The 27,915-nt window shown below is 44.4% G+C and overlaps 1 protein-coding gene across 2 annotated transcripts in view; it reads left to right on the forward strand.

Annotated features, from left to right (window-relative positions):
• The window catches only part of MAP2K4 (mitogen-activated protein kinase kinase 4), a 109,007-nt gene that overhangs the window by 17,515 nt on the left and 63,577 nt on the right, over window positions 1–27,915 (forward strand). For both annotated transcript variants that reach the window (XM_074921973.1, XM_074921974.1), the window contains one exon: window positions 25,182–25,284. In XM_074921973.1, the coding sequence (XP_074778074.1) occupies window positions 25,182–25,284 (103 nt within the window). The remainder of the gene's footprint in view (window positions 1–25,181; window positions 25,285–27,915) is intronic.

The raw sequence follows: 27,915 nt of genomic DNA on the forward strand, positions 1-27,915 counted from the left end.
ACGCAGTTTCTCATCCTCTTGGCCTTGCCGGTGTTCTTCCCAACAGCTACAGCCTGATTACAGTGATGCCACTCAGTCTGGATCACTCATAACATGTCCGCTGTTTCCCAGGCATTCCACAGATCCCCCTTTTTGTTTTTGAGTGATCCAGACCCCCTTTTATTGTTCAGTCCATCGTTCTTATAAAACACTTTCACACACAGGTTAATATCATTAAAAGGATTACAATGACAATTTAAACTGTTATTCCATGTAAAAACAAAAGAATTTTTTAACCATCTAGTAATTGGTAACCTTTTAGTCAAATCATTATTAAACTTTCTTCCTTCTTCAAGATGTAAATTTATTGTATAAACATCACTACAAAACCTAGTGCTGTTCACCGGTACTTCTGAATGAGTCACATCTTGCCATCTCAGCCAGACTGTCTGATTATACCAACCATAATGACCAGTACAAATGGCATACCAAACAGGTCTGGGATGGGTCGGCAGCAGTTGCTAAGCCCAGGCAAAATGCCTACTGTTCTGATTGATCTTTCCCTGCCACCTTGGCACAACTCTGCAGTTTCTTATCTATCTTACGAGGCCTGTTCTTCGTCAAAGCTTAGCTGTTTGTCAGAAGCTGTGTGAGGCCGATGCCTCCCAGCCCTCCCTTTTCTTTGTTTTGCTGTGGCACCTGCAAGACTTGTTTGAGAGCTGTATCAATTAAGGGTTAGACAAACTTCAAAACACAGCATACTTAGAATAGTTCTAATTAAAAAGAGTAGACTAATTTCACTATCCATATTTAAGGGATATGACTAAATAGTACAAAAATAAACAGTAAGGAAAATACGGTACTAACATTCAGATCCGCAATTGCTGGGGAACCCTGGATGCAGCGAGAATTTAGAGTGCCCTTCCTCACAAACTGGAAACCCTACGTGATGCGTCCATCCGTAGGTGAGACATCCAAAGTCGCTGCAGGCAGGTCCAGCCTTTAAAGTAACAGGCCAAAATAACTGGCAACTTCCTTTGAGCGGAAACATCTGATTTCATCCTCCTGTTGGGTTCCACCTGGAGCCTGGCCAGTACTCCAGGGGGAAAACCAAGGGAGTTTCTAAATAAGGTTAAATACTTGAGCTCTTAATTCTTAATATTACTAAACAAAGAAAGTGGAATACATATATTCTTACAGCATCTTATCCTTATTAATAACTATATTTTATCTAAACTACATTTTGCACAAGTGACTAGTAAGCCTATATATTTCATTAAGGAGTTACAATTACTGTTAGCATTTTCTCTTAAAAGAATTGGCAACTGTAGTGTAGTTTGTTCTGTTGCAGTAGCAAACATTACTCAGACATTCTGCTTAAAAGATCAGTCGAAGAGACCGCAAACTGTCAGCACAGGGGCACTCACAGCACCCACAGCTGGATCCTGAGTGCTGGCTGCCTCTCACCCTCAGGTGTGGTTGCACACACCTTGCTGGTGACCATTGGAGACTGAGACCTGTGGAGACACAAGCACAACCTCTTCCCCAGGTTATTAAAGAAAATGGTCCTTCCCAGTTACCCCTTTCTAGGTTTTTGTTAACACTTGAGCTTTGCTTTGGACTTCTTGTTGATCTGGTATCTGTGATGAAAAATGACACAATATTGGTGACACCTGTAACACAGGGGAGATATTTAAAAGGTTTGAAGAGATGGAGTCTTTCTGGTATTAAGGGCAAGTTGCAGTGATGTTTTTAGCTGGATACCTTGATAAAGAAAACTGTTTTTGTGTTGCTCTGACATTCTGGTGGAAGAAATGCATGCGTTTTACAGCAGAGCAAATGGTTGATCTGGAGCCAAGATCTCTCCCCCCTTTTGTTTTTGCAAAAGCACTTTCAAGGTCTGGTGCGCTCTTTCTACGATGGTTTGTCCTGTGGGGGAATGCAGTATACCTGCGATGCTTGTTAGCTATATGGTGAAGATCTTGTTTTGCTTTTTCTGTAAGTACTTTGGGTGATGTCAGTGAAGGATCTTTTCACAAAATATCAAATAAGCTATGCAGATCATAATGAGTTAGGCCCACAACGGCTGTATCTAATTTATGGTTCCTAACAGTGCCTGTAAATCTTTTAAAGTCTTAATAACAGTTTTAAGTTCTTGCAGGACAATACACACAGGTGATTCGGTTCACAAGGTTAGTGTCAGGGTGGGTTTCAGGGTGGGTTGTGCTACAGTGGTGATTAAGACAAATTTGATGCAATTTGAGTTCCTCATTGAGTCATACAGTTACGACCCCAAAATGCAATAGGGGTTTTCCAATATAAATGGATTAATATTTGCTACCCAATTTTCTAGGCCTCTTACATGAATGAGATCCTTGCTTTAAATTGTTACAGCATGACACCAACCCTGAAAAGCATTTGAGGTACCAGGGCTAACAGCCAATCTGCTCACAGATATTATGGTCACATTTGCAGCAGTATCTAAAATGCCTGTCAGCTCGACAGATTTTTTAGCTTTAACGAGAGTACATTTTACCAGAAGTTAACCTTGTGTTACTGTTTTAGTCCAAAAATATTTAAGGGGTACCTGTTGATCCAAATCCTGAGTAATTGCAGCGTCTTTAACAAGCTGAACAATTTTTTACTTTTTTTTTTTATTATTTTTTACTTTTTTTTTGTTTTGTTTTGTTTTGTTTTGTTTTGTTACAGAACACAGGGGTACAGACCATAATTTTGATTTTTCTCTTCATAATCAGCATCTACAACCCCTGGTAAAACAAACAACCCGTGTAAGGTTGCAGATGACTTTTTAACAATATTTTCGTTAGGCAGATGGTACAAAGGTGCACTCTCCCCGCAGAGTATGCACCTAAATTCAAAACAACAATCAACACAGAATTACTGCCTCCTGCTAGAGGTATTTTACCTTGTAACAGTTAGAACACTGAGCCCAAACAAACCGCAGCGCCGATGACCCAGCGGGCGGGCACTAGGACCCTGCAGTTCCTGGCCGGCCGCTTCCCTGTCCGGAGAACTCCGCAGCTGCAGTGGGCCGCGTCTCACACACACACACACACTCACACACACACAAAAAGGAGCTCCTGACACTCATCACTCACAACATAAAATGACAAATATTACAAATACGAAGATTCCATTAAGAACATCTAAAGCCTGTGCTGCATAACCCTGCCGCTTTTGGCGGGGGGGTGGGGGGGTGCCGAGAGCGCAGTGCCGGGCTCAGCCGCAGGCGGCCGCTCCGCGGGGGGGTCGGGGAGGCCCCGGGCCGCCGCCGCCAGCTCCGAACGCTGAGCACGGAGATCCACACGCTCGTTGTTTCAGATAGAATACTGTCCCGAAGTGAATGCCGGTTTTTCTTCTTAAAAGTGTTAGCCAATTTCTAGGGGGCCAATCGATATCCCTGAGCCATCGCCTCCAGTACAGCTGGTGTAGTCTGAGGTTTTGCAGCCCGTTCTTATTAATGCTTACATCTTTAATAACAGAAAAATGCCGTTCTTCCCAACGTGGCTGATGACTCGGCTCATAGCTTACAGGAGTAAGAATTCTTCTTGCCGTGTCCATATTCCCTTGCACCAAAGTTATTTCACCTCACTTTTACGATTTTTTCGCCTCAGTTTTATCTATGGATCATCCCCAATTAAAGGAGGATACAGACCAGACAGTCCAGATTCTTTTTCAGGGTTTACAGCATCAGGGTCTAAAAGATTATCTCACCATTCTGCTTCTTCAAACAATAAATTTGGCTCTTTAAAGTGTCCCTTAGCCTTGCCCAGACCAATCAGCGCGGCTAAGTCTTTTTTAACGGACCTACTCCCCGCTTTTCTAAAAAGCGCTGTAAAAGTTGAATGGCTACCTCTCGTTCCATGTGGCTGCCCGGGCAGCAACTCCACAAATTCCACAAATTCCACACCCCTGGCGCAGCTGACGACCTTCCTTAAAGTCCGATCAAGTAGCCAAACACCAGGGAGGCTTTTCCTGGGTCTCACCCCTATTCAGCCTTAAATTCCTCTGGCCTTTCCTGGGTCTCACCCCTATTCGACCTGGCCTTTCCTGGGTCTCACCCCTATTCGGCCAATAACGGGGTAGCCATCCACGGACACCAAAATCTCCTGAAGCCGGACCAGCTGCCTCGATGTCAGACTTACGAATCCCGACGCTTTAGGAGATGGCACACGTCTTACTGCCGTCAGCAGCGACCTTATCGCCTTCCAGCTCCGTAAAATCCGTTCCGCCGCTTCCCGGGTTCCGTCTGGTGGAAAAGCAGGGTTCGGGTAACCCTGTTCGGTGCGCCACTTGCGGCGGGCGGAGGAAGCAAGCAGCCGATTCAATGTGAATGATAGAGCAAGCTTCAACTTTATTGACAGAAATCACACCTTATATAAGCACTCTACAATAATCATGCATACTACTCACAAATCTATTGGATACATGTAAAAAGCTACATTATAATATCCCAGCCCCTTGTGGCATCTCAGACATGTCACAACATCTTCCCTCTTCTGGCCTGCCTCCTTTCCCAAGGTTGTTTTTACCATCAAGGCCATTGTGTACCTCAGTTTCTCTCTTTGTTAACATAACAGTCTGTTGTTTGGCATAACTGTACCCTGGGTTTATTCCTTTGTTTACCTCAGATGGCTGCAATCAGCTTCTGCAGAGACCCATGGCCTTGCTCTCTGCAAGCCGTTCTCCAACACAGTGCTAGTGAAGTAAGAACTCAGTTAAGACTTTTGAAAAGGTCACTAACTGTTGAAGGCTTTATGCCTTCTGCTTTCCTTGTAACAGAAGAGCAGTACTCTAACAACATATGCTAATTGTAGATGGAATGAGTGTATGGAGCACTGGGGACTTGCTGCCTGCGAAATTGCTATGAAATACCAGCTGGGTGGGATTCAGCAGTTTCATTTGCGCTTGTTAAAACTTGTGCTGAACAAAGGCCTGACTTCTTAGGTTCTTTTATGTGACGGTGCAGGGTATCTTATCATCAACTTACAGGTGAATACCTCAAATTTCTATCTGAGCGTGGGCTGCCTGGGCACCAGATGCTCTTGGGAGTCGCTTCTAGTCATGCTTCTTTGTGAAAGGCAAGAATGGGCAGAGAGGTCCAGGATGTCATTCCCACGGGCAGCGCTGAGCGTGCCCATTGCTGCCAAGCAGCCCTTGGGACTCGGAGTTCTGTAGTATTTCATCTTTTTGTTTTCTGCCATTGGCTTAGGCTGTACATTGCTCAGACATCCAGTCAAAGTACCTTTTGCAGTAAGATGGGAGCTTTATTAGAAAACAAGTCTCGGCATGGTTGGTTTTTTCTTTTTTTGTTGTTGTTGTGTGGTTTTTTTTTTTTGTGTTGTTTTTTTTTTTAATCTGAATTGTAGAAATCTTGTGACTGTATTTCTCTTAATTTACATTTAGGGTTGGTTTTTTTTTGAACTCAATATTTGTTACAGCTATTCTAATATCTAGACATAATTGCTAATGTTTTTTAAACAGTTGGTGTCTTTGGGTTTTATCTCAGTATATTTTGAGACCACTGTTCAGACGTATTTCTTCTGAGACATTATATATAATAAAATCCTTTGTTGGCCGTAGGTTTTCAGACTGATGCTTTTCTGTCTTGGAAGAGCTGAGAAGGACGTATGCTCCAGTGTTACAGCACAGAGCGAGCCTGCATGTCAGAATTGCCCCCTTAGAACAGGGTTGGAAAATGTGTATTTGTTCTTTAACAATTTTCTAGCACAGGTATACAAATCTTTAGGAAACTTGATGTTTGAAGCAGGAGTTTCAAATCTCTTTTGCAAGCTAGAATTGTGTGGCAGGATTGGAGTTAAACTTGTAGACCCTTCTGGAAAATCCCTGAGACTACAGCGTCTGAAATGTGAAAAGAAGTGCAGGAAAAGCATCTGCCAAGATGAAGTGGTGGTCTGAATGATGGTGGAGCTGTGTTAAGGGCTCTGCAGGTGGGACTGAGCTAGAGATGGAACTTGCTGCTGGGAACAGCTGGCATGCTATGTTTCACATGAACCATGGCAGCTTAAGAAGGTTGATTAATACTTATGAGGACAATGGCTTGCTTTTGTGTCAGTCTTTTTGCCAATGCCCAGTTGTCTGGCACATTAAGAGGGCTGTGCATGCTTCTGCAGGGTTTTAGTTACTTCCCCAGCAGTGCTTTTCATTTGAAGCTGGGATCTTTCTGTCAGGCATAGACTGTCTGCGTGTGTTGGAGGGGTTGAAATTTGCTACAAACCAAAAAATCCTCAATAAATGATATTTCAGGAAAAAAAAAAGGCTAAGGTTTTGTCATCAGAGGGTTTTGCAAATTAATGAGGTTTTCTGGAGCTCAGCAACTGGGTATGATGGTAGGTAGCTCTTGGAGCAAACTGGTGATTTATGGGGTCTTAGGAAAGAGAATTTGCAGTTTTCCTGTTGCAGGAGTGGATGGGCTCTGGGGCTACCATAAGCTGAGCACCAAATAACCTTTCTGAACAGCTCGACTGCCTGTGGTTATCTAAAAGCACAGGAAAAACATGTGAACCTCTTTGCTGATGTCAGAAGACTGCACAGCACACCTGCTAGCAGCACAGCGCCGGGGCTGCTGCTGTAAGGGCTTCAAGAGAGCAGGCGACAAAAAACCGTCCAGCATCACCATGGATTTCTGACGTTGGTAATTTTGAAGTGAAAATTTGTTAGTGTTTCCAGCTTCTGAATCTGTAGGGCAGTTTATCCTGTGGGCCACAGCATGCTGCAGCCCGAAGAGATGGGGTGGTGGTTTCCCAGTGGAGGTTCTGCAGTGGGAGCAGGGAGGTTCGTGCTGGAGGCTCCCGTGGCCGTGTGCTCGGTCATGGACCCTGCACGGGTGCTCACGGTGGGTAAGGCTATAAAATACTTCCATTAAAATCACTTGCCTGACACCTGTGCCTGGAGGTAGGAATGCAGCAGGTCAGACACAGGGGGCTGAAAAGCATTGAAAACACTTCTAAACCAATACTTTAGCACCTGCCTGCCAGAGCTCTGCAGTTTGCCTTAAAAATGGGGAAGAGTGGTTGAAAAAAATGGGATAATGCACAGGGTGCTTTTGCTGCTGGGGAGCTCCTGAAGTGTTGTGTAGTAGAAATCTTTATCCCCAAGAGGTGTTGTGATGGAAATGACATGTGTTTCTATAGGAGCAGAAGCTGTCATGTATCTGAGGGTAGGTCATTTTGGTTTGAACACCCAAAGTTGTTCATGGCCTGAGTTTTATTCCAGGGAGGGTTTTGTGTTCTGCTGAGAGAGAAGAGCAAGTGACTGCGGGGTTGTTGGCCTGGTTTCCTCGCTGCTTTGGAAATCTGCATAAAACATGGTCAATCAGCTGTTCCCCAGAGTTAGTCACTGAATCACAGTGTGGTTTGGGTTGGAAGGGACCTTCAAAGACTGTCTGTTTCAACCACCATACCAGGAACTGGGACACCTTCCACTCGCCCGGGTTGCCCACAGCCCTGTCCAAGCTGGCCTTGAACCCTTCCAGGGAGGGGCAGCCACAGCTTCTGTGGGCAGCCTGTGCCAGGGCCCCACCACCCTCATGGAAAAACATTTCTAACAACCTAAAACCTTAACCTAAACCTTAGATTGTTTTTTTTTTAACCAATCTAAACCTGCCTTCTTTCAGTTTAAAACCACTTAAGGTATAGATGAAAGATCTACATTTTGTCAACAGGGAGTTTAACCCAGTGTGGAAGGGTCCTGGGAGAGCAAGCATGGTTCTGGGAGGGGGCTTTGTCCAGCCCACCTTGGGCAGGACTGGGGGGAGCTTGGGCTGAGCAGCGTGGCCGGCAGCTGGATCCAGGGACCCTGGACTGGCAGAGCTGCTGCAGAGCCAGCAGTGTGTCTCAGCCCCGAGAGCTGCTGAGGGGTGATGGTGGCTTTTTTCCCTGTAGATTTTAACTGCCTGAGTTAAGAAGTGAACTGTTAGGAAAGTATCCAAGGTTCTTTTGACAGAGGAAATACCCCATTTCTTCCTCTCAAAAATAGTTTACAGCGATTATTTTGATTTTGAGTATTTTCCATTAAAAATATTGTTGCTTTATATAGTGACGGTGTGTTTGTTTGAATTACCCCCTAGATTATTATTTTAATTGTAGTTTTCTCTTAAACCACATTTTAGTGTTAGGAGTATGTTAGCTGACTGTGCATGTTATGTGCAAATGTCACATTTATTTTCAAGGAAAGGATGGTGGAAGCATTAATTAATTTGTGAACTCTTATCCACTTAAAGCCTTTCTGTTTCACAGGCAAATTTTGTAGGTTGTGTTTACCAGCTATTAATGAGAATGACAGGAGCCATTGTTTTTTACTTAATTTAGTTTTGCAGGTCCATAGTCAGTGTTTGGTAACTGTTGGTAGTAAAACTGGTGTTCTTGCAGTGGACAGGAAGGGGTGTCGCTGGATCTGGCACTGGATGGCACGTACCTGTTGCCCTCTCCTGGTAAGTGATGGTTTCTTCTGTGGATCCACTTTTTTGTCAAAACACCATCTAGGCTTTAATCTGAAGGTGGTGGTTTTGTGCTGAGAAGGGGAAAGTGTTGCTGTTCTCCATGCAGGAAGATGCAAGCTCTGCAGTGGAGGGGGATGCTTTGCAGGTCCCATTTGTTGTAAATAAAAGGAATGTAACACAGATGTCTGAATTTCTCTTGTAAGCTGTTGACAAGTGGCAGGATTTGATCCCCAACTCTCTCCAGCTCTTTCATGGACAAACAGCAACAAGTATCATAGTTCAGGGTGTCTGCTTTGCCTTATTGAAGAATTGGACAAAGCTGTGTGCTGTCAGGTGAGGCCTGAGGTTTGTTGATCTTTCTGTTCAGCTGTGTTTGTGAGACCATGTCAGTAAGCAGATTATTAATAAACTATGAAATGAGGGGGAAAGGTTGCAATGTGACCGACTTCCCACTACCCTAAGAAGAGCAGCTTTTTGCTGAGCAGCTTCTGCTCTGCATGCTGGGGTGCAGCTCTGCGAGGCAGCTGAGCGCTGTGCTGAACCTCCCGGGGCTTAAATCCCCGGCCCTTGCCCAGGGCTTAAGTCCCCATTCCTTTCCCATGGCATCTCTTGCTCGGGTGACAGCCCAAGCGATTCTCTCTTTCAGCATAGCTGGGCTCCTGCCTGTGTCCTGCATCTGCCCTCTTCTGGGAGAGTGCTGGTCCCGAAGTTCTTCTTTCCCATTTATTTTTTGCTGATGAGTCCATATGGCAAAAAAGGAAAGGGTCAGGGCATCTTTGTTCGTTTGTATTTTTTCTCTGTTTCAGGGTTGCAAACCTTAAAACTGTTTGAAGTGCATTTCCCAGGGTTAGATATTAAGATCGCTTCCCAGCGTAATTTTGTTTCTGTTCCTAAGCAGCTGTGTAGCACTAAGGGGATGCCATCAACAAGTACATTCTCATAGGTGACTGTTTCGGTGCTTTGGCTACTTTCTTAAAAAAATACTGTAGCTGTGTGCAATGACACTTTTTGGAGTGACAACTGTTGTATTTCCGTGGCACCAAGAGTTGTGCTTTTATTAGGCTTCACTTCAGTTACTTTCTCTGGTTTTGCTTTGATAACTAATCAACTTTGTATAACTTTTCGTGCTCAAGAGCATCAGTTTGCTAATCTTTCTGAACGGGTATTTAGCAAATCACGTGTTAGGTGCAAAGTGACCTTCAAGGGACACATGAGACTTAAATGTGGGACAAGATGTCACGTTATGTAGAAGCAACAAAAACATGCACATTATACAGTTTAGTGCCTGTCCTGTACTTGACAGATCATATTTAAGGGGTTTAATGGGTACTGTGTGATATTCAAGAGTCTTCTGAATAAAAGAGGAAGGTGCTGTGCTGCCTAGAAATGGAGAAGGGTAGAGGAGAGGACCCTGGTGCAGGCCAGGCGAACAGGTAAGGGGGCATTTTCCAAGGGGCCAGTTCTTCCTTTTGTGGGTGAGACGTGCTCTGGCACTGGGACCGCAGGCAGGGGGCTGGATGCTGAGCTCCCAGCTGAACCCTAGTCTGGAGCAGGGTTAGGTGTGCATCGCTGGCCTCTTCACTGAAACCAGAACTTGGATTTAATCATCTCAGTAGCAATTTTCGAATGCCTTATAAATGAGGAGTTATAGCTTTAACAGAGGCTTTTGTCAGAATATACTCCTCACATGTATTTTCTTTACTAGTGTATATCAGAACAGACTTTTCAGGATACTGACCTTGGATTTTTTATATCAATAATTCCCTCTTATACCATGTTTCTTAACATAGGACCAGAAATTATTGTGCATATGATTTTTCTTCTTTTGTAACCAATATGTAAAGCTAAAGCTGTAGTGTTCAAAAAAAGTCTGCATTATGTTTTTAATTGCTGGGGAAATGATTATATATTTCTGATTGAATAAGTTGGGCAAAATAAGAAATGGAAGCAGTCCAACTATCAGGTATGAGGAAGTAAAAAAAAAAAAAAATTCCAAATACTGAGAACAACTGAAAGGACAATCTTATGCAATAAGTTTCATAAACAGTGTTAAAACTGGTTTATTTGAATCTAATATCCTTCTCAACATGTATTTTATATTTAGGGGAAAGTTGCCTGCTCCAACAAGACTGGTTTTGCAAAATTTTTTTAAACTTAATGTATTTTTTTAAAAAAGCAGTATTTTTCTTTGTCTTTTAAAGTAAGCAATTTGGATTACAGTGCTGTCTGCTATAGCCCAGAAAAAAGGACAAAGCAGATAAATTGAGACACAGTGAAATTTCAGAATGCTTTGGATATTTGAATAGGAGAATATGTGGAATATTTGAATATAAGAATATGTGAACATTGGAATGTGGGGAGCAGTTCAGTGGTATTGTTCATTTCATCTGCTGCTGTAAGATTTGATACTCATTAGGTTAAACTAGCAAGGGGGTGGGTTAAAAGAAAAACCCAGCTGGGTAGTTGAGCTGTGGCAACTGTGGTACACAGTGTTGTGGGTGATAAAAATGTAGAGGTGAAGAGGAGGAGCATGGACAAGTTCTTCAGGGAATGGTCCAGCCTGCTGCATATGGGGAGCACCTCTAGGCGAGGAGGTTGGTGGGTGCATGGCTGGGAGGGTACTGAGAAGTGGGGTGTACGCTTTGCCTGATCATGTGCAGTGCCCTAAACCCTCACACAGGCCATGGGGAGACTTAGTGAGGTGGGACATTTGCTCTGACAAGTACAGCTGGTCCTGTGTTGAGTGGAGAAGGCGCTCCCCACCCCACATCATTTCAGGAAAGGAGGGCATAGGCATACCTGCAAAATGGGGTGTAAGCCACCTGCCCCTTGGTGTCAAGCCAAGTAAGAGTGAGGTACCACCTTCTGATGGGGTGGGATGGGATGACATCCTGATGTTGATTAGGGTGTGCCTGTCTTGAAGGCTGCGTCCTGGGATGCTGTTGATGGATGGAAGCAAGTCCTTCAATGATTACAAGATTTTATTTTTTTTTTTTAGGCAGTTCCTAATGGCTGTATTAGTAAAAGGATGATGCTGAAAAGCTTGAGTGCTGGATGGCATACTAAATTCTGCTTTCCATGAGTGAATATACACTTTCATTTCAGTTCTTAATTGATTTTAGTATTTTTAACCTAAACACAAAATGATAGAGTCTATGACTTTAGTTTGGTAGGAACTCTGGTTCAATTGTATTCCTCAGTGAGGTTAAATTTATTACTTATTGTAATTCGTGTATGCAGCTCTGTTGGGTTCTTCTGGTTAAATAGCTTATTTCACTTAATGTTCAAAAGTGTCAACAGTAAAGAGAAATATATATTTTGGAGGGAAAACAGTATTTTGCAATATAACATGTTTCGTTTATAGACATAACAGGAACTGAAGCTGACAGCTAGAGGTGAAGCATGAAAAATATCTGCTGGATGTCTTATGGCAAGAGGACAACTTGAAAGTTAGAAATAGTTCATTGTAGAAGTGTCCTGGGGTTTCTCAAGCAGCAGCAGAATAAAGTTGATGTGATTCTTACTAGCTTTTGACCATAAGTTATGATTTTCAGTTATTTGCTGTAATAATTTATAGCCCTGCTTGTTCAGACTGTGCTTCCTTGGCCTTGAGCCTTGGAAGAAGAAAGTTTCCGTAGTGAAAAGGATGGCCAGAAGTGTCCGTAACTTGCACAAATAAGTGTTATTTCTCATAGGCACTGGCTGCTTCACTCGAGTGTTTAAAAGAAGGTAATGAGAATCAGAGTGGATCTGCATCTCCAGACAGCCCCTTGCCCCTCCCCAGAACAAAAACCTAATTATACTAGGAAGAGAAGAATGGCAGTTTAATCCTGCCTGGCATTGTTCACAGACATAGGACTTTTGGGTAAATACAAATTCAAAATTGTGTGTGGCTATGGTTTGTGTCCTCTGGGCTGGATTTATAACATGCCTGGAAAGTGTTTCTGTATGGGAGAGGGAAACCATGGGGAGTATTCAGAAATTACCAGCCAGAGAGAGCTGTAAATCATGGGCCAAGTGATTCAGAACCATTTTGTTTCTCCAGGGATGCTGAACCCTCAGATGTCCTAAGCAGCTGGGAGTTAGGGGTGCTGAGCAGCAGTATTGGTGTGCCCCTTGCAGTACCTGCTGCCCTACGTCTGTCGGGGGTCTTGAGGGTCAAAGTGATGTCCTGCCCATTTCAGGACAGTCCAGGAAATGGTGGCTATGTCAGCAAGTGAAATTTCTGGCAGGTTGCTGGTTTGGTGGTTACAGCCATCTATTTTGTGTGTCTGGTTTAATGCTCTGGTTCTAGGGTAACTGAAAAATAGTGATGTTGTTGAGGAGGCAGCGTCGCTGTTCTCGCCCTTTCCTGTGCTAGCCTGTAGTGTGGGCAGCTGGCAGTGGGGGTGCTCGGGGTAGCAGTCAGGATTAAAACTAACCTGGGGGGGAAAAAAGAGTCAGGGTTGAGCACCTGTGGGAAAAGGCAGGGCTGCTGCTTCTGGGGGTAATGCAGGTGTGAAGCAACTGGAGATCCTGCTATGCTGGTTCTTTGCAGTGGCAGGTCTTCCTTTGGTGTGACATTGAAGTGCTGAGCACAGTGAGACCCAAGTCCTAGGGGCAGGGCCCGTTACTAATGCTGCAGAATAAATGCATAGTATTAAACAGCACTTTTTGTAATAATAAAAAGGCAACTTCTTGTCATTAGAGTTCATGCACTGGGGAAGGAGGGTGTTTGTGTGTGAGTGTGTGTCAAGGAGCGGGCGGCTTTGAACTGGGTGGTAGGAGATGACCAGAGCTCTTGATGGAAGTTACACCTCCTGACTGTGGTTCATACGCTGGAGCCAGAGCTCTTCAGAGGCTCAGTTTTGTCCTAGCTGGAAACACTGGAGTTCTACTCATCTGGAACCCCAGAGAAAAGGAAAACCACAAAACCATCAGCTTCCTGATTTGCAGGTTAATGTGATGCAGCTCTTCATTTCTTTATACTCTTACTTTCTGCACAGTGTTTGTTTTCATTAGGAATGTCTATATTAAGATCAGTAGTTGCATTTTTTTATATCCTCTTAGATGCATCCTCTCTACACTAACCAGACGTGAGTTCTTTGTTTAGAGTTGCATCAACTGATACACCAAAGCCATAGGCTTTGTAGTTTATTGCTGCAGATACCTTGGCTGTTGGTTCAGAGTTGGAGTTGGTTGTTTGCAGTTATCCAGTTCTTTTGGAAGAAATTCAAATGTTGTAACGCTTCTATCTGTATTATCTTTGCTAACAAAAATGAAGATTTCTGCTATGTAGGTAAATACCTACAAAAATGGTGAAAGCAGCCAGTTGTTGGCCTGTTAGAGTGAGTTTCGGTAATCTGCCAAGCTCTTGAAGGCAGCAGCAGTGTGCCGAAGCCGTTTGTGGCATCCAGCCATCAGTTGAGGTTTGGGAGAGGTTTGGTACCGGCTGCCTTCTGTCCTCCCAGCAAAGCAGCAAGGTTCACTCCTGGCATTTCAGTGGTTTGGCAGTTGAATTAAAAAGTTGGGCAAGTGTCATCACCGTGTGTCTTTCCGCAGAGGTTTTGATTCTGCCAAGCTATTAAAGCTGCAAATTCTGTTGGAAACACCAACTGCTGGGCATTTCCTGGCATGTCTCAGCAGTGTGAAATGGGGGCTCCTTCCTAAGCTCCTCTTTGTGCTACAGCATACTGCTAATTAATACTGAAGGCTTCAGAAGTCAGCATAAAGCTTGAATTTTTATGAGCACACAGGATGTTAAATTTTTTTGGTAAGAAAAATGTGAATGCAAAAATCGGTGTTCACAGCACAGTGATGTTATGTTTAGTAAGGGCTCCGCTGGTTAAAAGTGCGTTACTTGGGTGCTGAGAAATTAACTGGATTTACAGATGTGTTTTCTTGTTTCCGGATTTCAGTATGAAGAAGAGTTTAAACCAAGTAATGTAAACCGAAGTTTAAGGTTTTTTAGGGGGTTTTGCCTTTTTTTTAATTCCTGGTGGTGTGAATTTTCTTTCACTTTTCCCTCTCCAGTTTCTTGAAAAGCAGAGTAATTACAGTGCTCAGAGATGAGCTATGATGCGATAGCAGGGGACACATGGCCGTGGTGAAGATGCGCTGGCTTGTGTCTGTCCGTGGCAGCATCGAGGATCTGCTGTCCTGCAAGACAGGGCCGGGGCGTGTGTGGACAGGGTGGGGGCAACCAGACCCATCGGCTTGGCCACAGTGAGGTCTGGGCTGCTGCTGCGCTGGGTGGAGACAAGCTTGGGTTGTCTCTCAAATGTAAATGCCAGGGAAGGACCTGTGTGACAAGGAGAGAGCGTAGATGGTGACAGGTGTTGGACATGGGTGGCAGCTCCTGTCTCTTCTGACAGCCTCCACTGAGCTGAGCTGCTGGGTTAGGTTTGTGTTGCACCAACTGCCTTTGTGTCTGAGGGCTGGAGAGCCAAGCGTGGGGTTGAGTTGTGTGAACTCCTGCCAGCCTGGCATGGCAGAGTCTGACAGCTCACAAGGAGACAAGAGGATGGGGTACGATCAGGGAAGTGAACCCCAGTGATGATGATTACATACAGAGATGCAATGGTCGGCTAAGGAGGTCCCTGAGCTGAAAGTGGGTGGAGGCTGAGAGAGTATCTGAAGGATGGATGTCATGGGGTTGGCTATCGCTCTCTTCACTGGCATCCTCTCAGAGGCATGGTTGAGTGCAGGATGCGGTGCTAGACGACCCTTATGCTCTGTGTCTTTGGGTCTAGCCCTTACCTATTGAGTTAGAACATCTTTTTCTGAACTTCCAAATGAACGAAGTACAAAACCAGATCATTGCCTATCTACAGACACTGCTTTTGAGTCTTAGCGTAAGATTGCCTTGGATTTAGTGTCTAAAAGCTCTTTGAAGGAGGAGTTTAAAATAATTTAATAAAAATACTTTCTAAGCCAACTAAAAGCTTTATATGTTCTGTAGACTTGTGTTTTGATTTCTTGCTTAACAGTTGTATGTACCTCCATTATAATTCAACAGAACTAAGCAAAAATGCTTTTTGGGACCACGTGTTCCTAGGTGTTTTTAAGACAAAAATCTTTCATAATGTAACAGTGCAGATAGATAAATATATTTAAAGAACCTTGCAGCTGAGGCCAGACTTTCAGAAAGGCTCAGCTCCTCTTTAAGTCTGTAAACACAATGATTAGATGGTTTGAAAGAACAGGATACCCAGAAGCTCACAAACAAGGAAACCAGCTTACGTGAAGCAGATCCTAACTTGAAAATTTGGCTTGGTGTATTTTTAGGTATGCATAGATATCAGGTGATAGTATTTGGAAAAAGAAGCATATATTGCAAAGTTTTGGAGTGGAAACCTGCTGCCCTTGCATTGCAAAAGATTATTTCTTGTGGAAAAAGTGGTCAAGTGGAGAAGCAGTCTGGTGCTGGGATCAAAGTGTTACCCCTGCCCAGTGGGGTCTGGAGTGAGTTAAAAGCTTGCTCCAGTACGAGTCTCTTCACCATAGCACAAATTGTTTCCAGTGTTTTATTTGTGCGTGTTAGTGCAGCTTGAACATTTTCATGCACATACACTTTCTGCTTTACCTTTTTAGTTATTCAACCAGTTGATGACAGGTGGCACATGCTGGTAACTGTTATTTTTCCCCTGATTCTGAAGGGTTCCTCAAATGTTCCTTCCCTGCCCAGTCTGACTGGTTGTAGCTTCAAAACAACTTCATCCATTTTCTTAAATATGCTCTCTCTGTGTGTGCTGCATGTGGCTTAATGGTAAAACAGGGTGACAGCGTTGCAGTGGTGGCAGGGGTGTGTGTGTGCACCAGGCACCGCTCTCATGGCTTAAGTGTGAAGCAAGGAGACAGCATTGCAGGGGTGGCATCCTTCGGGGTCCTTAGGCTGAGGTCTGGCTGGGCATGCAGTGCTGGTGTTGCCAGCTTCTTCGCTACGTGCCTTGTTGGCTCGTCTGGTGCTGCTGAGTTGCATTTCGGTTTCCCTGTCCCTCTGCTCAGGGGAAGGGTTGTGTCCTGTCCTGCCTGGTTGCCTGCATTGCCGTCCCAGCTCCTGTCCGACCTCACGGACTGTCTTTGCCTCCCCCAGTAGCACTTTGGTACCTACATGTGTCTCACAGAGGCTGCCAAGGGCTCGTTTTAAGGGGAGATGTGGATGTGTGAGTTGCACTGGGAGTAATATCTTTCCAGGTCAGTGTTGCCTCACTGACCCTGTGCCAAAACCACTCACAGAAAAGCAGTGCTTTGTCAGGCAGCATCCTCCACATAGATGATACGAGGCTCAAAAAATACCCATTTAATTTAACAGACTTGATGGAGAGAGACAAAAATGAAGCCTCCTGTGCTTCATCCTCACAGGAATGTGGAGCAAAATGTTCTGTGATGGGGGAGAGCAGCACTGGGGCAGGGAGGGAGCTGGGGAAGGCAGGGACAGGGATGCTGAAGTCCCTTTCACAGCTCGCTGCTTTCTGAGAGGGAGCAAATGACAATCTGATGAGCAAAGGGCTGGAAACCTCCTGTGTGACAGCCCTTGGGAGAAAAACAAGAGCCAAGAGAGGGGAACATGTGCAGGAGGACAAGTCAGACACCTCCCCTGTTTCTGTTGTCATCTTGGGGAACATTTTGCTTAGATGAGTCCAGATTTGCTCTGCTGATCTCACGTGAGACATCAGTGAGTCACTGCCCTGTGGACCTCTTTTCTGTTAGGGAGTTCTCAGCAGTTACACTTAGGAAGTCCAGAACTGCTGTGTTAGGAGATGCCTCCTGGCTTTGTGGCTGAGGGCTTTCCTCATTCTTCCCTACAGACGTCAGGACAGCGATTCTGAACTCCCAGTGCTGTTTCTTGCTTTTAGCAGGATCCACTTGTGGTCTCTTTTGTCTTCAGAATTAAAAAAACCTGATCTACTAATGCTAATGTGGACAGAATCTGTTGCTCCCCCCAAAATAATTACGCCTTAAAATGGAAAAAGCCCCCCCTAGTCGTCTGGTTCCTGCTTTTTTCCCAGCCCTTGGTTGTAGGGGTCTTGGTGGCTGCGTCCGAGGTGTTTACCAGAGCTGGTGGGATGCAGGCTGTGATTGACATTGCCACTTTTCTGGCATAAGGTAGCTAGAGGGATGATGGAAACATACTTGTTGCTTTATCCAAAGAAACTAAATCCTTTCCACTGACCTTAAGCAAAGGCCTCAAGGGCAAATTTTTTTCCTTGCTTTTAGTCTAAGTACAGGCTCCTAAAATTAAAAAGAAGAAAAAAATTAACCAAATCTTTCTCAGTCCTCGTCCCTAGAATATATTTTATAATTCTTGCTGTGCTGTTTCATAATGAAAAAGTACCTGGCATGGCCCTTTGCATAGTTTATTATTGTTTTACATCAGGAAGAGCTCTAGGTGTCTCACAATAAATTTCCCAGGGCAGTGTCACCATTTCCTTCTGACAACTGCTCCAGTCCCGTCTCCACAGGGTTATACCACAGCTGCCTTAAACACAGGTAGCATGAACATTTTGTGGTATTTCTGACTGAAACTACATGCTACTTTGAGAGCAGTCCCATTTCCCCAGACAGCTGGTCTGGTGGCACGTCACATGTGCCAGCCAGCTGAAGGTGCTTGGGGCAACTGGACCCTCTGGGTTCTCTCCACTGGAGTTTCACCAGGCTTGGTGTTTGACTGCAACTGAGCCATGTGTTACATAATGCTCTCCAGTGAGACATTGTCTGAACCCCAGTTTGGGAGGGAAGCTGCTGTCTAACACTAGTGTTGTGTTCTCCTCTCTTGGCAGAGCTGCCCGTCACAGCCTGGCACGAGCGCTGTGAGCTCCTTGCTGCGCGTGTGCGGTTATATTCAGCACGCAGTGCGTGCCCAGGCACAGATTTAAACCCATTTACTACAGCTGATCTCATCCCAAGACTCAGGGACCTCTGTTTATGGCTATTCATCAAAATGGTATTTCCATGTAGGGTAGCATCAGGGATAATAAATATTAAAGGTGGATGGTGGATTTTGGAGGTTTCAGAGCCTTCATTCTCAGGTCTTTACTGCTGGGAGCTTCCAGTCCAAGGGAACTAATCTTAATCTGATTGCAGTTTCTTGCATTTGAAGCCTAACCTACTTTAGCCAGACTTCATCATGGAGATATTTATAGAAGCTGTTGCAAGTGCTGTTGGATGTAGCATAAATCATGTATTGCAAGTTGCAGAGGTGCGTGTCTGCTGGTTCAGGGAGCATCTGTGCAACTGTGAGCAACCTCCCAGCTTTCCATCACCGAGATGTCTTGCTAACATTTTGTTTAGTGCAAATGTTTTGCCGGGTAGGGCTTTCATGAAGGTGATGGCCAGTAACCCTTCCAGACTCCTGGCTGATCTGGGCTTTTGTATTTTTGTACTCTTAAGTGGAAGCACACTTGGGGCTTTAGGTGAATTATGGATAAATACTCTTTCTAATGAGGCAGATTCTAAAAATGAGCATACTGAGCACTTCCCTGCAGTGCAAAATTGTCATCTCAGTTTTGAATGCTCACTCTTGGATTATACTAAATTGAAGGTTTTGCTGAAGGACAGTAAATACAAGTGACAGACAGACTGAAAAGACTTCTACCCTTGAAAGTGAGTTTCTGTAGTTACAGTTCTTAAAATTAGTAACTCAAACCTTAGGCCTCGTCTTTCATTCAGAGTCCCTGAATATAACTGCACTATGTGCTGAAGTTCTTCGTGTTTTGTTTCAAAATTTGACTATTTTTTTCTTGAAAAATGTTTTGTCTTGAGGGCAAGGCTGGAAGCCTACTTTACTTCCAAATTAGTTGTGCTGATCTTGGAGTACATCCATGAGCACAACTGGAAAGGAAGGAAATATAACTGAAAGATTGCAGGTTGGAAGGGTCTGTGAGGAGGCAGCGCTGTGCTAGTAGCAACAGAGATAATGTGCGTTCAGGATGTCAGCAGCTGCAGGGCTGCAGTTCTGAACGCGGGTAAACGTTCCTTTGCTGTCTACATCAAAGCAAGCATTTTGTTAGCAGACAAGATCTAACAATTTGGATTAGTAAAAGCTGTTGGAAGAGCAGAAATCTGTGGTGTTGGGTTTTTTTCCGATCTTGGGTGAGAGTTGGCACTAGCTTTGCTTTGAGATGCCCTGGAAGAGATCAGACTTGATAGTTTTCTCTTAAATAACCTCAAACATTCAACTCCCTTTCCAAACAGAACTAAATCACCCAACCCATCAGGCCCCCTGACATCCCTTCCTCCCCATTTTTCGATCGTTTTGTTGACATGCTTTAATTTTACCAGGGATCTGTAAAAAGGTTGCATAGTTCATTGCAAATCTTTTGGTCATCCTTCCTGCTGTTTGCTGCCACAACATCTGTGGTTACATTTATTTTTTTCTGGTTATGCCATAGTAGGGCAGTAGAGCGCAGACTTGGTTCCTGGTGTATTCCACAAACAGCAGAGAGACACCATCATCTCACCAGAGACAAGATTCACCCTTGCACTATGACAGAGTCACGCTCCCCCACTGAGACAGCAAGAGGTTGATACTGCAGGTTTGAACTAAGGGGGGAAGCATTTTGGCAGGGATCAGTTTGTGTTCCTGCAAGACAGAAACCTTGAAAAAAATCCAGTAAGCTACCTGATTTGAAAAATCTTACTGCTTGGAAAATGAGCATTTTCTTACGTGTAACTTGAACATCATTAGTGGTGTTGTTGAGCTGTGGCATGCAGGGATGGGAGTGAGGAAGAAATTAGGACTGCTTTCTCCAATAGGAGGTGACTCAGAGGCTTGAAGAAATCGTAGATGTCCTAGGTGAAGTAAAAATAGGAATAGAGAATATAACTCCGGAGGAATACTTTTGGTCTGCATGTTTTCTGCTAGATAGCTATTTCTTCTTGTTTGAAGACTGGTTGACTGTGGTTGTGGTAAAGGGGCCTCAAAAAGAGTGACGAGAACCTAATTGCAAAGCCAAGTGCTTGGATTAATCCTGGTGATGGATAGCTGCACATAAATAATTATATACTTAACCTAGCATCCATTCACCGGCGCAGCAAGAAACAAACATGTCCTGTGAGCCTGAATTCTTCTTCCCTGGCCATTGTGTAGGTGGGTCTCCAGGGTGGGCTTGGCACAGCTTCCCAGCTGCTTTTCACTGTGTCTCTTCTGGCTATCGCCTATGAAATGCCAAGAGATGTGCATTGGTGGGGTGGCAAGACACAAGGCATCATGTCCTCCCTTACCTCAGTTCCACACAGTGAGTTGTTGCTAAAACATCTTTTTAAAAATGGATTTGAGAATGGGAATACCATCATTTTAAGGACGCAGTGATTTGAAATAAGGATTGCTATCCTTGTAGATAGAAGATTAATTTATTTGCAATCAGAAAAAGCTATTTTGGCTGTCTTTCTTCTCTGAGAGCAAGCATAAATTAGGACACAATCCTGCTTAGATTCCCTCAAAACATAAGGAAATACTTCCCTTACCACTTCGGCTCAGCCAAAGCCAAGGCCATTCTGCATTCAGATGATAGTCTGGATTTAGTGTAACCATTAACATACAGCTGAACAAATCCACTAGTCAAAATTGGGAAGACTCTAAGTCAAGACACCTCATAGTTTCAGGTTGGGTTTTGAGGATTACCTAATTTATGAAAAAACACTATGTTCCAAAGCTAGTTTTGTTTCTTCTAAGTGATTCCTTTTCCAGTAATCTTTACTTTTCCAGCTCTCAGAAGCAGATGATACAGCGGTCGATGATTAGAATTGTGTATTAAGTTATAAAAACTCTTAAAGGACATTTTATTTCCATAAGGTAGATATTTCTGCAGTACATTTGAGGACAATTTGGAACACACAACCTTGGTGGTGATAGGGACATCAGTGAATCTCAGAAGCAATGTTAGCACCAGACCTCTTTTATAGTGGAACAGGGTGGTCTGAATTAAATATGTGTGGAGGAGAATCACCAGCAAAACTTCAGAATCTAAAGAGTCACTGTTGCCTCTGGTTAGTTCTGAGTGTAAAGGAATAGGGGTGTGGAGCTGTGAAAAGTTTGGGATGAAGCTCAAAACTTGTAGAGCACATAGCTGAAGTACTTGATTTTTGAAAGGCTGCTGGAGAAAACAGCTTGCTTTTACTCTCATCAGACTTTAAGTTCATTTTAGTGTGTTGTCTTTACAGTACGTGTTTCCAGGTGACTGGTGCTGGATGGAAATTCCCGGCAATTCTCAGGATGTCCATTTTTCCCTGGTCATGTTTCTTGTTCATTGTCTGAGTAAAAGCAAACCATCCTGTTTGCTTCCCAGTGACAGGTTATGCTTCTGTATTCGTTGGATTTGTAGAAAATCCAGCCCTAGGTGATGGATTGATATCATTGAAACTATTCTTAGAAATGTACTGAGATAGAAATCAGTAGACTGCTGTTTAACAGTGATAGAAAATGTTCTGTCGCAGTGTGAAAACAGGAGGAAACGATGTATAACGTTTGGAAGTAGTAAGAATAGGGAGCAGGCTTTGAGAAGAGATTTTCTGATAGGAGTTTGTAGTTAATTGTGTCGTTTTCACTGTTGGGCCACTTCAAAGACAATCACTCTTCTAAGTTGTATAAACATTGCTGTTAGAAAGGGAAAATCTTGTGACACTGTATTACTGCCCTTGAAAGAGGGGTAGTGTTTCAGGGATGTGAGTAAAACAAAACCAGAAGAATGATGATCGTTGTCATTCCCTGGACCCCGTCAGAGGGTGGAGTTGATGCTGCCCTAAGAGGACAGGTGAGCGAGGGGCTGTGTGGCCGGTACCTGCAGGTACCTGCCCAGCACCACCACCACGCCGGCCCAGGCCTGGGGGCGCGGGTGGGCAGGGGGAGGCTTCAGGCATAGGCATGTGGCTGATAAGTGTTGGCACCCCCCCAGATCCTTGGCAGTTGTGAGCTCAGTCTGGTTTTGCTCAGCGTGAGAAGGGAGGTGCCATACGTGGTGCAGGCAGAACACTTCTCATGGGTCGGTCGGGTGATGGCGTGCTGTCGTGGCCATCTGACGGGTTGTGCCTTCGCAGAGGGTCCTGCCAGAAAACCTCCTGTTCCTCCATGGTGGCAGACCTGCCCATGGTGAGTAAATTTTTGCATACATGTAAGTAACATAAATAAGATACTTCTCATGCTGCAGAGCACTGGAGAGCCTCAGTGAAGGGCAGGAATGGAGGTTGGTGAGAACTTAGAGTTACCTGGCCCTTCTGCTGAGCCTGGGAAGGGACACTGTGGCTCCAGTTAGGTGCTTTTCAGAAGAATAAATGATGTGTAATAAACATGTGGAAAAAAATGTCTTTATAGGAAAAAGACTAAAGTTTTGAAAATACTAGCGTTGTTCAAAGGTGGGACCTTGTACTGAGAAGTCAGTTTGTCAGGCAAGATGGTTAACATATTTTTGGCATTCTTTCATTTGTTAAACTACATTTTTATTTTTTTTTTTTCCACAAGACCAAGTAAGAGGATGATACTGAAGTGAAAGTACACCAAAGCAGCTTTCAGCACCAGCAGTGGTGTTTCTGTGTATTCCGATGAACAGATCTATGCTTTTACTCTTGACAGAAGCGAGCCGTTCATTGCTTACCTTGTTGCAGTGTACTTAGCATTTTTTAAAAAAAGTATTTTATTGTTTGTCTCCTTGTAGTGCTGCAGCCTAGACCCTACTGTGCCATCTCTTTTTGGGTAACATACTCAAGAAAGATGCATTTGGAGTGTTGAGCTCTGTACTGCAGCAGTTCTTGCCCCAGTCAGTTGTATCCAGGCTGGGCATCCTCACTTTCCCTCTTCTCCATCATTTTTAGTGATGAAAGGCCCAGTATCACTGACTGGGACCTTATGGAAACCTGCTGGTCAGTTGTCACCAAAAAAGTGGTGATGTGTTGTTTATTTTAGGTGGTTGATGCAAAACTTTGGATAAGTAGTTTCACATTGTTGGATTTTGTGCAAGTTTCTTGTGTAGCATTTATGTGTAAGAAATCAGGTGAGTTTTAGAAAATGGTATTTCCAGATTATTGCATTGCAGCGGAATCAAACCTGAAAGTATGTGCCAGTAATTTAAAAGTTAAAGGTATGATAGAGGCAATAGGTGGTCATCTCTATGTGGAAATCTCAAACAGGCAGCGTTTGGAGTCGTGCTGCAGAGCTCCTTGTGCTGTAGGCTGGGTAATGCCAGCAGCGGCACCCATGTCCTGCAGCAAGTCCTCCAGGCAGAATTTCACCCAAATATATCTGAACTTGTCATGTGGCATCCAGCTGAGCTTGTCTGGGATGTCAGGTGTTGAGGAGCCTCAGCTTGGTGCAGGTGGGTGTTTGCTGGTCACAAGCTTTCCTGTACCTTCCAGGCTTCAAGGTGTGTGTATTTCTTTTGAGGGCATTCTTAATTCTGAGGTTTGTTGGGTTTTTCAAACTGGTTTTAGATATATGTTGCCACAATGGTATTAAAGGTCCTTTCCAACCTAAATGATTCTGTGGTTCTATGATCCTTGTAATATTTCATGCCCTGAAATTGCTGTAAAGTGCTTTAACCTGTTACTAGTTTTTTTCTATTTTTTCTTTTGGTCTTGGCGTTACCCAAAACACCTCTTCATGCAAGGCAGAGAAAGGCTGCAGAGCAGGATGGTGCCTCCTGGCTTTTCCCAGGAGGGCTGTGAGGTAGTTGGGAATACATGAGCCATTCTAGGGTGCAGGCAAAGGGGGGTTGTTGGAGGAATCCAGGTATCATGCCAGCTGGGATGAGCAGCAGTGAGTCGTGAAGACATTGCCCAGGCAGCGAGAAGCCTGGGAGGGTTTAGTCACAGGCTCCTGGGAAAGTGGGTTCAAAGAGGCTCTCGTCTCGTGTTTTGGTGGAGAGGAGCACAGATTTCTTGTGTCCAAATGGGAACAAGACAGGGTCTTCTGCAGCCCAGTGGGAGGGCTGGGAAGGGATATCTCCCTTTGTAGTCCCGGATCCTCCTGTTGTTTGAGCCAGGTCATCTCAACTTCAATGAAAAATACATAGCCAGTGGCTGGAGTGGTGACCAGGATCCTTCCTACCCTACTATTTATTTATTTTATTTTTTCCCTATGCTTTCTTAGTTGGCTGCAGAGCAAAACTTTCTCTTTCCTGGTCACCCCTCTTAATGGTCTGAAATTTGCTCTCTGCTTGGCAACCCCCTTGGCAGAAGGAGGACACAGCAGATCTCCTCCATCCTCGCTCAATCCTGGTTATCTCCTTTTTCTGTTAGGCTGAGGAGGGTCAGGAACCCTGTCAGCCCTCCTGCAATTGGGGTCGTACATAAATAACATCCCAAGGTGCCCTTTCCCCTCCTCAGCGCTGCCTACCCTGCGTCTGATGGCATGCCCAGGCTGTGCTGACAGGTTGAGCCCTTTGCCCCTGTGGCTGAAGTTGAGCCTGCCAGCATGGATCCATTTAAAGGAGTGGTTATGCACGGAGGGTGCTCAGGGCCCTGATGCGAGGGTGCCCAGTGGCTGCTGGTAGCCCTGGCAGCCCGTGCTGGTACTCCAGCTGTCACAGGAGGTGGCAACCGACTTGGTACAAGATGGGGGAAGAACTCGGGGTGAGAGCTGACTCCATATCTCCATCCCTGTGTCCCTAACACAAGCTATGATTTGGTGATGTTGTTGTGAAATGTGTTTTCCTTTTCTTACAATATGTTGGGGTTTTATGTTTATTTCCAGATGCTCTTAATATTTTGTTGCTGACAAAAAGTTTACTTTATGTTCATTGTCTCCCAGGTAAACGCAAAGCGCTGAAGTTAAATTTTGCAAATCCACCTTTCAAGTCCACAGCAAGATTTACTCTAAACACTTCTGGAGTTCCTTTCCAAAATCCACACATGTGAGTATAAAGCCAAAGGCACAACTAGTGGAACAACTTTGAAATTATTTAGCCAACAAGCAGTGTTATGTTAAATGCAGTTTGATTACTTCAGCTGTTTGTAGGTTGTTCAGATCTGTCAGTTTGAGTCACTGTAGAAGATATTTCCCCCTTCCCCCTGAATTAAAAAAAGGTTAAATTTGGGATCTTCCTGTTTTATGCTGGAGCTACTGCCTTCCAGAATTGATTAAATTGAGATAAATTGTAGCTGATAATGCAAGATATACCTATAATTAATTTTCAGATCTATTCACTGTCATTTTCCTGTCTCTTTATTCAATGCTTATTACTTTTTGTTAGAAGTTCTTGTTTCTGTGTTACTTGTGAAAGACATAACTGTGATAAATTATTTTTTTTCCCAGCACTAAAGTAAACAAAGGTTTGAGGATTATCATTCTGTCAGCATGGATATGTGAAGTAGTTATGCAGTGATTAGCTCTCACTGAGTTTCCTAGACAGCTAGCTACAGGACATCCCTATCCAAAGTTTGAATGCAAGTGTGGCACAGAGCTGTTCCTGATGCTAGTAAATAACAATAGTACATCATCACAGCAAATACTAGCTTTGTATCCTCAGATCCACCAATCTAGATGGATGGGTGATGCACGTACAGCCGATACGTGTGGCAGAATGCAGCTAGCACGCAAAGATGTCCCAAATTTTTCCACTCTGAGTTCCCCAGCAGATCTCAAGAGTTTTGTCAGTGACAAGTCTCAGAAACTGCACCTGCAGCTTCCCTTGCTGCCCGGGCTCTCCAGGGTGTCCCTGGTTATAGGTTGCTTCTGCTTGGCTCTGCATGTTGCTGCCTCTCTCCTTGAGCTCAGTGCCTTCTGCTTGCCCAGGATATACCCTCTGGGGTCTGTTCCTATTTCTGGTAGCTTCTTTATGCTGGGGATTTTCAAGCAAGCCTTTACTGAGTTAGAAACATCTTTCTGATGAGTTATCAATGGTAATTACATCATCTAGAAATTTTATAGAGTACTTAAGATGATTCTTCTTACAGTCCCAAGTGACCTTTCCAGCAAGTTATCCTCTCTCCTTCTCTCTCTTTTCCTGTCCAAAATATTCTTACTAGTGATAGAGCTAGCATTTATATATTCACTTTCTGTGTCTCGTCACATCATCAAACCCTTGTATCAGTTTTCTGTAGAACCCCATCTGGGGCTCTTTCATCTCTCAAACCTCTCTAGCCTATTAAATAAAGGACTTAGTCTCAGCTAGTGAGTTCCCACCATCAGCCCTTTATAGGGGTTTGTCTCAGATTCACTGGAATTTGCAGTGGCTCCTGTTTAGCACAGAAGAGTTTTCATTGTTAGTGACATCTTAAGTTTCATGTTTGTGCAAGTGACTTAAGAAGGTGCTGCTCTGTCTCTCTAGGAGCTGCAGTTGTTGGCAGGGGTTAGACCCTGGGCTGGTATAAATGGTGTAACTGGTTCTGAGGGCTTGGAAGTGTTATGAGTCGGATATAATAGCCGTTCAAGGGTCAAAACCGATGGTGATGTCCTAAAGCTTTCTTGGGAGGCTGTAAGCTGTAATAGCCATTTTTGTTTGAAAGAAGTGGATGCTGTTGGTTGGATTGCTTTCTCTGTGTTGAGGCTGACTAAGCCTGGATACAGCTAATTCATCCTCATGTCCTTTGTTGTCTGTAGTGGGTGCTGTTCCACGGAATCAATGTTCACATCTCCTGGTCACACGCTTCTCTCAAGTGTTTGTCTCACAGCTGATGCATCATGCTGGTGTATCTGCATCTCCTGCCTGCTTTCCAGATAGGCTGGAATGTTTTTTCCTCTGTTGTCTAGAAACCTTTCTAGACTTCAGATTTGAATTGGATATTCCAGACCTCCTGGGCCAGATGCATCCCTGATGCAAGGTGTGTTTCTGTTCACAGAGTCACTTCTCTTCCCCAGCCTGATGGAACAGAGTGGCCTTGGTGCCCTCCCAGGGTCAGTGCTGGCTCGACCCTGCTGGGGATTTCCCTGTGCATGCCCTGTTGGTCCAGATGGGTGGATCTGAAGATACAGAGAGGTCAATTTCTCACATGAAATTTGGGTTTCTGTGACTTGGATCCACCGATCTGGAGGTGTCCCATTGCTCCTGCCTGCAGGAGAGCAGTGGGTCCCGTTGTCAAATGCATGTTACCTGTGCTGAACTCTGGCTGGGGCAGTGACCTGCAGCTGCCATGAGATATAAATTGCCTATTAGCTGTATTTTGCTTGATTAACAGGTTGGGTTGAGGAACTGATCAGGCTGGATTGGTGGATGTTCAGGTAAGAGTGTGGTTTCTTACTATGTAGACGGAAAGCAAAGGAGCAAATGGGGCTCCTTGTGCCCGTATGTGTATTAGGAGGGAGGAAACCTCTCCATAAACTGCATCACTGGAGCAAAGAGAATGCTGCTGAGGAGGGAAGGCACATCGTGCCAGAGGTGGCCGTGGAAATGTCAGGATATTGGGTGTAGCCATGTTCCTCCTCAGTCTTGAGGCTCTGTACCCTGGTAAAACGGGTACAGACCCCACGTACACCATCAAGGTGTGAGTTCAGCTTTCTTTTTAGGGTTTGTTTTTCTGTCTGAGAGATCTCAGAAGTGTTATAA

This window comes from Athene noctua, chromosome 18, assembly GCF_965140245.1.
Source record: "Athene noctua chromosome 18, bAthNoc1.hap1.1, whole genome shotgun sequence".
NCBI lineage: Eukaryota > Metazoa > Chordata > Aves > Strigiformes > Strigidae > Athene > Athene noctua.